Source organism: Osmerus mordax, chromosome 6, assembly GCF_038355195.1.
Source record: "Osmerus mordax isolate fOsmMor3 chromosome 6, fOsmMor3.pri, whole genome shotgun sequence".
Taxonomy (NCBI): Eukaryota; Metazoa; Chordata; class Actinopteri; order Osmeriformes; family Osmeridae; genus Osmerus; species Osmerus mordax.
In genome coordinates this window covers 2,118,992-2,131,077 of record NC_090055.1, presented here as the reverse complement: position 1 = coordinate 2,131,077, position 12,086 = coordinate 2,118,992, and the positions used below count along the sequence as shown (strand labels likewise).

The 12,086-nt window shown below is 45.2% G+C and overlaps 1 protein-coding gene across 1 annotated transcript; it reads right to left on the bottom strand.

Annotated features, from left to right (window-relative positions):
• Nucleotides 1-6: 6 nt before the first annotated feature.
• Nucleotides 7-10,069, bottom strand: slc2a3b (solute carrier family 2 member 3b). The gene is made up of 12 exons (XM_067237667.1): nt 9,865-10,069; nt 9,165-9,234; nt 6,501-6,608; nt 5,166-5,326; nt 4,452-4,692; nt 3,999-4,161; nt 3,304-3,491; nt 2,567-2,671; nt 1,959-2,060; nt 1,269-1,472; nt 333-947; nt 7-282 (listed from the first exon to the last, which is right to left on the bottom strand). Exons 2-11 carry the CDS (start codon nt 9,186-9,188, stop codon nt 690-692), a joined length of 1,554 nt encoding a protein of 517 aa, XP_067093768.1. The 5' UTR covers nt 9,189-9,234; nt 9,865-10,069; the 3' UTR covers nt 7-282; nt 333-689.
• Between the last annotated feature and the right edge of the window lie 2,017 nt (nt 10,070-12,086).

Below are 12,086 nucleotides of genomic sequence, written 5' to 3'. Positions count from 1 at the left end.
AAGTTCAACTCTCTGGTACTGTGGCTTGATACTGAAAACCTATTGTACGTTTTCATCAAGTTTTTTTCTTGAAATGTCTACAAATATACACAACAGGGACATGGTACTAACACTTATCTCATTAGGCAACAAATAGCGCTGATGTGTAACATTAATTCCAGTGAATTTCCTTAATTATTTTGGCATTGGTAACAGCTAAAAATGCCCTTAATAATTTAGTGGCTAATACTCTTGGGATCTCATTAAATTGCACGCAATTTCCTGTAAAAGGGCTCACACAGCCTCGACACACTCACACACACACACACACACACACACACACACACACACACACACACACACACACACACACACACACACACACACACACAGGAACAGAATCATCACTCTTGCGTCCACTATAAACTCCAAAGCCAAATTATTGGATGATCCTGTGTTATAATATCTTCTAAATAGCATCTGTGTTACTGGCTTTGACCTTATTGCCCACTCAACACACCTCTACACAATTCAACACACCTCAACACACAAGCTGCTGTTTTTTTATATGTAACCCCCTTTAGTGAAAGGGACTAATACCTCTCCCTGCTTTCAAATGTCCAATTGAGAGTCAATAGACAAACTTTTAAACTTTAACTCCATTCAGTATATGTATACGTGGCAGTTGTTGGACCATCAACAGCTGTCTACTAAGGGACCTGCGAAGCTCCGGTCTTTGCTTTCTCATCTATTGGAAACTCAACCATCGGAACCTTCTCCGTCGTCGGGGAAGTAACCACGCCCTCTGTGGCCGGGGATTGGACGGAGCTCGCGGCGGTTGCAGCGAATCCTCTGGCGATGTCATCGAAGGTCCGTCCTTTGGTCTCGGGCACGCGGAAGTAGGTGAAGATGAAGAAGACGATGAGGAACACGGTGAAGATGATGAAGACGTAGGCGCCACACAACTCCTGGAGCGGGGGGAGGGGCCAAAGGAAGGTGGTGAAGTCTACGTACGTTCGTATGTTTAGGCGTAGATCGTGTGTTTTAATACAGAGGCATCAAACAGGATCAGTTTCCTGCTTCACCGCTGACGTTTGAGATGAACTACGATACGTCCTCTATCTTGACGAAATCTTTTCAAACGTCATCTTTAAACATCTATTGCATGTCCTTGCAAGAGGGAGAGGAAGAGAGGGAAGAAGAGAGAGAGAGAAGAAGAGAGAGAGAGAGAGAGAGAGAAGAAGAGAGAGAGAGAGGGGAAACAGAGAGAATGTATGTCATGTACGTACCTCTAGTTTGGGGAAAGAGAGGCCGACCAGGAAGTTGGCGGTCCAGTTGGAGCACCCAGAGACGGCCATGGCGGCAGGCCGGGGGCCCTGGGAGAACAGCTCGGCCACGATGAACCAGGGGATCGGACCTGGACCCATCTCAAAACTGGCCACAAAGCCAAACACGGCAACAATGGCCAGGTAGCTGAGGGACGGTATGTCCGTCTGCTCACGGAGGGAGTGGAGGGGAGAGGAGGAGAGAGAGACATAGAGAGAGAGAGGGGTGAGAGAGAGGTGAGAGAAAGAAAGATAGAGGGACAGAGAGAGAAAGAGAGAGAGGTGTGTATGAGAGAGAGAGAGGTGAGAGAAAGAGAGAGAGAGAGAGAGAGAGAGAGAGAGAGAGAGAGGGACAGAGAGAGAGAGAGAGGTGTGTATGAGAGAGAGGGAGAGAGAGAGAGAGAGAGAGAGAGAGAGAGAGAGAGAGAGAGAGAGAGAGAGAGAGAGAGAGAGAGAGAGAGAGAGAGAGAAAGATGGAGATATGGATGGTGGAATGAGAACAAACAATGAAGGGGGAAATACAGTACATTCAGCAATACCATGCCAGGGTAGAGAGAGAGAAAGGTAAGGGTGGGGAACAAAGGATGGATTTCAAGAGAAGAACAGAAACATCAAACCAGACAAGCCCTGTGGGTTAGGCTTAGGGTCACTCACCACCAGTGAAAGAGAGATGGTCATGAGTATAGCAAACACAGCCATTCCAGCCAATCCAATCAGGTGCAAGGTCCTACGTCCCGCCCTCTCAACCAGGAACAGCTGCCAATCAAAGAGGGAGCTTGTTATCAACAAGTGTCCATGGGCATTATAACGTAAAGTGCTAAAACAAGACTATGGAAGCAAATCTGTGACATGTTTAGAATTTTAAAAGGCATTGAATACCTAATATTGTTATTATTCACCTCTTTAAATTTAATGTTAAAAAGAAAATCTGATCAAAAAATTCGAGTTTCATTAATTCAGGTTGCTAAAATTCAAACAGGAAATTGAGATCCCAAAAGAAAAAAAAAGACAAATTCGTTAAGTTCTAATTTTTGGCAACCTGAATTTTGTTATATTTACAATTTCCGAAACCTGAATTTTTTTATCTCCTATTTTTTGGTGGAAATAAATTAATATTTCAATTTAAAAGACGTGAATTCAAAACCAACAAATTCGGTTTTGTTTAAATTTCTATATTAAGTATTCAATGCCTTTTAAAATTCTAAACATACGACACTGATTTGCTTCCATACAAGACCCAAACAAAGCGTTAAAACACCTACAGACACCACGGTGAAAAGCGTGTTGATCACTCCTGCTCCAATCGTAGCAAAGATGGGCTGTGTCACCCCAGCAGTCGCGAATAAACCAGTGGAGTAATAAAACACCTGGAAAACACAATAGTTTTTAAAATTATTATTACATCCACCGTCCACTTGTATTTCAAAATAAAAGCATTGTATTCATTTACAAAGTGAATGTGGATGTTATGTAATACATCCAGCCGTCCTATTGTATTTCAAAATAAAAGCGTATTCATTTACAAAGTGAATGTAGATGTTATGTAATACATCCAGCCGTCCTATTGTATTTCAAAATAAAAGCGCTGTATTAATTAACAAAGTGAATGTGGATGTTGTTTGCTGTACGGGTGGCCGTAAGTGTATAAACAGGATAAGGACTGATATTGATGGCTGGTATGCGTAGCTGTCAAAGGTTTAACTGACACTGAGGCCTTGACCTTCAGCTAAAGAGCTGTTGTGATTGGCTAATACAATTCAGCTGACGCCGACACTGACTGTCACCTTGCCTAACTGACCTTTTAAAGAGGCAGTCATCTTTAAATATCACTGTGATTATAGCCCATCCCCTGACTTTATTAGTCTCAATACAGCCCCCTCCCTCCCTGAATTCTGAACGGTGACAATTATTCGAATGTGCAAGGCTTAAGGCGGCTAATTTCGATAGCATGTCCCCTGTATGTGTTGCATTGCATTGTGGGAGCCTGCAGTCTACTTACCGCGTTGATACCGGAGAGCTGTTGGGAGAGCTGGAGCATGATGGCAATGATGATTGGCTGACGATAGGCCGGGGAACGAAAAAGTTCTGGGATGGTCACCTTCTTCTCCATGGCCATCTTCATCCCTTCCTCCTTCATCTCCTGGATGTCCTCGTTGATGTCCTCGGTGCCGCGCAGACGCACCAGCGCTGGAAGGACGAAGGAGAGAGGACAGGAAGACAGAGGGACAGAAAGAGCAACAAGGTTGGTGCAACGTTGAAAGAGGAAGCAAGATGCATGTGCTTGTTGCCTCCTGTCGTACTGATGTCATAATCATCATTCTCACAAAGAACCATTAGCCCTTCCATCTACAAAAACCCAGGAGATTTCCAACACAGTCACACTGTCGGCAAAACCTATTAGTCTCAGGGCCAGTTCAGGGGGTGCGGCAGGGGGGGCAATGCCCCTGTGACAACAAGTTTGGACTCCCTTGTGGCCCCCCTAAATGTAGAATCTGAATAATTATAAACATGGTCTTTTTCCTGTTAATGCCTGAAATGCAACAATAATGTTTAATGTAGCCCTCTAAAAGCTCTCTTACCTTTGGCCCCCTCTAACAGTACAACTGGCCCCCAAGCTTGGCCCCCCCCCCTAGGCAAAATGGTCTAGAACCTGCCCTGATTGGTCTACTCGTGAACAGAGGAGTGGTGTCTGACCTTTGCGCGCCTCCTCTTCCTGGTTGAGGCTGATGAGGAGGTAGCGGGGGCTCTCGGGGCAGAAGTGCAGCAGGATGGTCTGTAGCACGGCGGGAAGGGCAGTCAGGGCCAGCAGCAAGGGCCACAGCAGGTCGGAGCCCAGGAGAGACTCCAGACCGAAGATCTGGAACACGGAAACACAACCAGGGGGGGTGATCTCACTAGCCAGACCATAAGTCTGAAACACAAAATCACTAATCTAATCACTTCTAATCTAATCACGGTTTGTTCGCTCTTGCTCTGCGTAACAGTTTAATTGTTTATCTGATCAAAGGCATTGTGTTCTTCCATTTCAATAGTGTGTTTATCTATCGATGCGCTTCAATGATATCAATCCAGGTCTGGGACAGGTCGGGTTAGGATCATTACAACAGTGTACGGTAGAACCAGGTCAAAGCAAATCCGGCGAGGTACCTGCGCCACCAAGATGCCGATCACCACGCCCAGCTGGTGGAGGGTGCCGAAGGCGCCTCTGAGGTTGGTGGGCGCGATCTCGCCGATGTACATGGGCGTGAGGCCGGTGCACAGCCCACAGAACAGGCCGATCACCAGGCGCCCGAGGATGACCATCTCAAATGAGCGACACAAGCTGGACAGCCCCATCAGAACAGCCCCCAGAATGGCCAAGCTGTTGGCCAGCAGCATGGACTTACGCCTGGGGACATGGGGAGGATTCTGCGGTCAGTAAAGCTAATCCATGTTTCAAGGAGTTTGAGTTTAACCAGGGCTTTAGGGTTAGTCTTGGTACAACACACTGAGGATCATTGGGGTGGCTGTGGCTCAGGGGGTAGAGAGGGTTGTCTGTTAATCGCAAGGTTTAACAGACACCCCAAGGTTGGCCGGTTCGATCCCCGACGACTGGGGATCGAACCGGCCAACCTTGGGGTGTCTGGCCAACCATGGGGTGTCCGGCCATGTGCCGAAGTATCCTTGAGCAAGACTCTGAACCCCAAGTTGCTCCCGATGGGCAGGCCGGCGCCTTGCATGGTAGCTCGCTGCCGTCGGTATGTGTGTTTGAGAGTATGAATGGGTGAATGAGAGGCAAACATTGTAAAGCGCTTTGAGTACCGCTAAGGTAGAAAAGCGCTATATAAATGCAGTCCATTTACCATCATTCACGGCTCTCACCTGCCAAACTTGTCCACCATGGCTCCCACTGACAAGGACCCAGCCATGCCTCCGACGCTGAAGATGGCCACCGCGAAGCTCCAGATCAAGGTGATGGAACCCTGGGAGAAGGGCGTTTCGAAACGCTCCGTCGTCACGTTCAAGAAGAAGTTACGCAGTTTCTGGCACACAGACACACACAGAAGAGGATTTGAAACAAGGATCGGCCATTTTGTACCAATGAGCATGTTCACTGGATGTTCTCTGTTCTGGTTCTGCATCCCCAGGAGGTTCACTGGATGTTCTCTGTTCTGGTTCTGCATCCCCAGGAGGTTCACTGGATGTTCTCTGTTCTGGTTCTGCATCCCCAGGAGGTTCACTGGATGTTCTCTGTTCTGGTTCTGCATCCCCAGGAGGTAGCCCTTCTGAGCCCCAACAGGCCTGGGGAGAACATGTCCCAGGGCCCCATGTTGGTTTCAAACCCAGGACCTTCTAGTGTGAGTTAGCAGAACACAATGCCACCATGTCCAGGTTTGTTGACTCTTGCTTAGAGACTTGTTGCTCTTGTGGTTAGTGGTAACTGATTTAAATTTTTGTTCTCGCTGTGATATATTGTTTATTACTGTTGCTTGCTTTTTTCCACAGGTACACTTGCACTTATAGCCGTTCATGTTGTTTAATTGTAACTTGTTTAACTACATGCTCTTATGGTTCTTCCCTTTGGCACTTACTTTGGTTGTTCACAATGTGTGCTTCATGTTTTGGCTACTCGCAATGTTTTTTGGCTATCTTGTTGTTATGATCAGTGACCTATGCACTTTGTAAAGCTCTCTCTTGGAAGTCGCTTTGGATAAAAGCGTCTGCTAAATGAATAAATGTAAATGTAAATGTTCTGTGTGGTTGCCTGGTGCAGACCAGCTGCTCTATCTCCTTGGGGCCATGAGAGTTCAGATTGCAGCTTTACACAGTAGACCAACCCTGTGTGAGGGGATTTCAATAATTCATACACTTTTCACACAATCAAAATGTACTTTTGACTGGTACTGTACACATAGTAGTAGACAGGATGTGTCTTGTCACTTGTCTGTTTCACAAGGAGTGGTGCAATACCAACCTAAAACGAGCAACTTCCTGAAAAGATATGACAGAGTAGTGAATAAGAAACCCACTGTAGTGTTATCCATGTCTATGGCTCCAGATGGCCTGTATTGCATAACGTTTGGCAGGGTCTTCTTCAGATGAGTCTTAGTTAGACACTCAACTACTGTCAACATAGTTCTTCTCTCTCTCACACACACACACACACACATACGCACACACACATACACAAACAGACACATATGAACACACACATACCTGTTCAGGGGCATTGATGACCCCAGTGTTGTAGCCAAACTGCAGGGAACCAATGACTGCCGTAGACACACAGAACAGGAGATAGCCAGTGACCCCCTTCTTTTTAGGCTAGAGAGACAGACAGTGTTTGTGTGAAGTAGAGAGACACAAAGGGAGAGAGAGACAGGTAGCCAAAGAACAAGAGAGAGAGAGAGAGAGAGAGAGAGAGAGAGAGAGAGAGAGAGAGAGAGAGAGAGAGAGAGAGAGAGAGAGAGAGAGAGAGAGAGAGAGAGAGAGAGAGAGAGAGAGAAAGAGAGAGAGAAAGAGAGAGACAATGAAAGAGAGAGAGAGAATGCGAGAAAGGAAAATAAAATCACACTTTACTAATGCATATGGATGAGCAGCTGTACAAGGATTGTACGACGTGGTCATCCGACTTCCCATCCGAGTTGCCCTTACAAAGCTCTTGTTGTTAACGGTGACAGTGGCAGGAGACACGTTGACATAGAAACACACAATGACATCACTTGTTCGTTTCTTCCCTCCCTTCTGCTTTCTCACACAGCCGTGCAAGGTGTTTCAAAACATGGCAAATCAAGCCGTCCTTTCGCAACCATGTGTTTTTTAACGGGTGATTGTGAGTGTTATCAAGATATCGACATCTTCACATCGATAGATGGAGATTTGATGCCTGCATATGTCAGGCCAGTGCAGAACCATAACGAGGAGAATGGAGTTCACCACATCTGAGCGGTGAGGGAATCGGGCTAGTAATCCGAAGGTTGCCAGTTCGACTCCAGGTCATGCAAACTGACGTTGTGTCCTTGGGCAAGGCACTTCACCCTACTTGCCTCGGGGGGAATGTCCCTGTACTTACTGTAAGTCTCTCTGGATAAGAGCGTCTGCTAAATGACTAAATGTAATGTAAATGTCTACGGCATTCTGAAAGCTCTAGGCTGCGGAGTGTCTGGTTTAGACTGGCCCTGACTGGCTGTTCTGTCCTGTACCGATAAATCAAACAAGCCTTTTCTCATGGCTGAGCAGTTCATTTCTTACCCAGAAAAACAGTACAGTAGTGTTGCCATGATAACCGCAGAGATGCAGACAGACAAAGAGAGACATAGTTAACTATTAAAGGAGAAAAATAATGCCTAAATTTGTTGCCATTGTAGACACACAAAACAGACCCTTAGTAAAAGTCAAAACCTGCAATAGATCCACCACTACATGTATCATTTACTATTAGTCTTCACAAATGTACGTGATGAGTGTGAGGTGTTGCGCAACTCAACATGTTGTGACAGGCACTGGAGGAAGGGTGCTGCAGGAGAATTCTGTCACTGTGTGTACGTGTGTGTGTGTGTAAATGTGTGTGTGTGTGTGTGTGTACGTGTGTGTCATGTCGGTGGTGGATATGCATTTACATTTACATTTAGTCATTTAGCAGACGCTCTTATCCAGAGCGACTTACAGTAAGTACAGGGACATTCCCCCCGAGGCAAGTAGGGTGAAGTGCCTTGCCCAAGGACACACCGTCAGACAGGCATAACCGGGAATCGAACTGGCAACCTTCGGATTACTAGCCCGATTCCCTCACCGCTCAGCCACCTGACCCCCATATGCATGCTGGGTAGTGGAGTTTTATTGTGAAACAGATTAAGCCATTCTGGTTCCACTTTGGTTCCTTCATCTGCCACTGATAGTGATTGATTCTCGCCCTCTCTCTCCCTCTTTCTGCCTCCTGCTCCTATGTCTCTCGCCCTCTCCCCTGTTTCTACCTGTTGGGTCTCTGCATCACCATTTCCCCTCCCATTCTCTCTCTGTGTCTCTTTCACTTGCTCTGTCTATCTTTTAATTACTCTCTTTTACTCACTTTTTCGACAAGGACCTCTATTTTACACCGGCAGGAGAGAAAACCTTTACCATGAAAAACGGTGAAACCCTCCTCCTCCTCCTCCACCCAAAACTATAATTGTGCTTCCTGTTTTGAGCCTCAGAGCACACAGGCCTGGCAGAAGACGAAACTAGTATCTGAAGATTTACCAATGAACAGAGTATTGTGCTTTACCCTTATAACCTACAAGCACGTACAGGCCGGGAAATGAAACATGTTGAGACAGGTCATCTTTAGCTGAGTATGTCAGCCTGGATCTCTGGATCATTGTCCTTCTCCTTCTAGCATGAGCGTACAACATGTATTCATTTAGCAGACGCTTGTATCCAAAGTTGTACACCCTGTCCCTGTTCCTACAAATGCCAGAGAGGAAAAGTACAGAATATCTCTTCTATCTCCTACACACCAAGCCCAATCATGAAGTCAGGGAGTCAGGTGGCTGAGCGGTGAGGGAATCGGGCTAGTAATCCGAAGGTTGCCAGTTCGATTCCTGGTCATGCAAACTGATGTTGTGTCCTTGGGCAAGGCACTTCACCCTACTTGCCTCAGGGGAATGTCCCTGTACTTACTGTAAGTCGCTCTGGATAAGAGCGTCTGCTAAATGACTAAATGTAAATGAAGTGAGACTTAAAGCCCTGCAGGGTTAGAGCACCCCGTTGGTTATTGTTTACGGGAGGCAAATGTTGCAATGTGCAAGAGAAAACACAGGAAGTGTGAATACACTACTATAGTGCAAAGTAGGTTAAATTAAAACATTTGGAGGACAATATTAATGATCTAATGGTGCTTACCTTTTCATCATCCATCTTCTCCATCTTTGCTCCTGGATCAGTAAACACTGAACTCTGTACAAATGCTTTGCTGAGGAAAACATACAGCAAAAACACATTAGATGACTTTCACACAATGCCTAATTGTGAATCTTCAAAATAAAAGCATCCAACAACGAACATCTAAAAAATAAACCCTTACAGAGAGAATAGCCTTATCTTGCCAGACACAAACGCATGGGTTCTTGAGCACGTCAAGTCAAGCCGCAGATCAAGCTTTCCTCTTTTGTATTCATTACGAGGCAAGTGTTATAACATCCCTGTCTACTCCCTCAAAATCTTCAATGCATCTACCCAGTCTTGCTGTATTTACGAAAATTATTAATTGTTTTGTATCTATCATCGTATTAGCGAATGTGGAGAGAGGTGACGGGAAGACGGTGGATTCTTTGGGGGGGATTTTGTAACTAGAATCTACAGGTTACTATTAGTGCGTATGTCGCTGTTATACGGCATGTATTTATTCTGTAATGTGCATGAAATAAATATAAGCATGCTATCTAAACAAATATGCTATACCAATAATTTATTTTTCAGAAAGAAATACGCATATTTGTAAAAAAATTTAAGTATCAGTTAATCGAAGATCAGAGATCTATCGAAACTGGAAAACTAAAATTCACATAATTTCATTAAAGGTCATATAAAATGTTGGATTTACCTCAATTAGTGCCAATAGTAATTGTTATCAAACCCAGATGTGTTTGCTGTTCGGAATATTCTTCATTTAGGCTACTCCACCCTCCCTCGTCAGTTGATTTATAAAGGAGAGTGGTACAAGACTGTTGGCAAGTTCCCCAGCTTTGACCACATCCGTGTTTGCATCTCTCGGAAGAGATCCTGCTCAGAAACTGCAGGTTTTCTTGCTTAAACCCATTCGTTATGTGTCGACCAGAATGTGTCAGAGGGACGTGCCCGAGATCGTGTCTGCTGGTTAGAGATGGGGAACAAACGGTCCCTGTGAATAAGGTCTCTGTGCTGCCCACCGCCCGGCCCACCGGGTGCGCGAGAACAAAAGACGATGTGCGCGGTGCTCGGACACAAAGCACGGTCATGCAGAAATCATAAGACCAGCAGAGTGGGTGGTCAGGGGGGAAAGAGCCCTCGGTAATTCTTGATACATTTTTAATCTTCATAGCCCACTTAAATCCTTGTCTGGAATTTGACAACACTCTTAAAAATGCAGTGCCATACCAAATCCAGATTGTTAGGGCACCTTAAATGCCTAGAAGTCTGGGCTTGAACTATCCTATGTGGGTATTGTACAGTTTACTGCAGATCAAGAGATTGCAGTCCACCTCTAATTACTACATGCATCCCTATGGGTGAACAATTTCTCAGTGGAAGGGATCAGTGAGGTAAGAAGATAAAAGACAACATTGGGTCAGAGCTATAGTTATATCTATGCATTCAGCAGCAGAGACAGATGGTGTAAGCGTACCCAGCAGAGTGGTAGGTACTGTGGCTTTGCAGAGGATGAGCCCGACCCTAAGAGGATGGGCATGGTTAGGCTTCATGGTTGGATGACACCTAACTGTGGTGCATTGTGGGATAGGCCAGGTTACAGGGTATAAAATGGTAGCCTGATCCAAATTTAAACTGACACACTTTGTTTGAGCTTAATGTTTGGGTGCACACCATGTATGGACAACTGGTGGGGGAATGGAAGGGAGCGGGAGATTGTTCTGTAGTTAGTTAATTAGACAGAAAACAGGGAGTGAGATGGAACTCAACAAAGGAGAGCTCTGTGTTTCTGTCTTTAATCATTCAGCTTTTTCTACAACAGGAACTAGAACAGGAACTGGAACCCCACTGTGCGAGGCAGATTCTCAGAAGGACTTCCTTTCCGATAAAAGCGGACATAATTCGGACTTTTAATTTTCAGCCAATACAGTCCAACTTCAGCCTTTAAGACTCACTAAACCATACTTTATAGCAGGCATGCAAACAGATCAGGGCTAAAAAAGGAGAGAACGACACAGCGAAGTATGTTCTGAGGGTTCCCCCGGAAGAACATTTCTTACATTTTAAAGTTAAACGCATCAATCTAGTGCACTTTGAGAGCAATGTAGAAAACCTCTCCCCACTCTGCCCCTGATTGGCTGTGAGGTTTAGACATTAGGAGTGACGATTGGTTCCAGAGCCAGTTGTAAAGTTGCAAAGCACGGGTAAAATGCTGTGTTGGCCAAGGCCACGACCCCCCCCCACACACACACACAAAATAATTTCTCATCAGATCTGCACAAATCACATAGGTGACCCATTTTGGTTTCAAAAAGGTGAGTCTCACCTAAAGGTGAGGAGTTTGCATGCCTGTTATAGGCAATTCCCCACAGCTGATAAATCCACAGCAACAGGTTCTGCTTTTGGCATAGACAGGAGTAAGATTGCTGTTCAAGACCTAACCTGCACACCCCAGCCCTGCAGATGGCAGTAATGAACCATTAAGTTGGTTTCCAACCTGTTAAACCTCACCAGAGAACACAAATTGGGTAACTCGTTTTGTTTTCAAGACTACTAGTATTGATTTGAGGATGGCATTATTGATTTCACTTGTATTTCTGTAAGTCCTGGTTTGAATCCAGTACTGATACTGTAAGTCGCTCTGGATAAGAGCGTCTGCTAAATGACTAAATGTAAATGTGATACGGTTCACGCTGTTGAAAAGTAGGCCGTGGCTGTCCAGTACTGTTAGATGGGTGATTGCTGCCATCTTCTGGACAATGGCTGCTGGTGCAGTAGGAGACATGAGACACCAAGTGCTCGAGAAACAAAGAATCAATAAAAATAAGATACATAAAAAATATTTTTGAATCAGTGTTGTTATATTTTTCAGGTGAAGAATATTAAAAATAATAAAAAAGGAAACACCATCAGGCAGTC

Excerpts from the sequence above, each read along its gene's own strand:
- slc2a3b (XM_067237667.1), bottom strand. The coding sequence starts at position 9,188 with ATGGAGAAGATGGATGATGAAAAG. Across the intron at positions 6,609-9,164 it reads AGAAGATGGATGATGAAAAG|CCTAAAAAGAAGGGGGTCAC; the intron begins GTAAGCACCATT and ends CTGTCTCTCTAG. Across the intron at positions 2,061-2,566 it reads CGCTTTTCACCGTGGTGTCT|CTGTTCCTGGTTGAGAGGGC; the intron begins GTAGGTGTTTTA and ends TTTGATTGGCAG.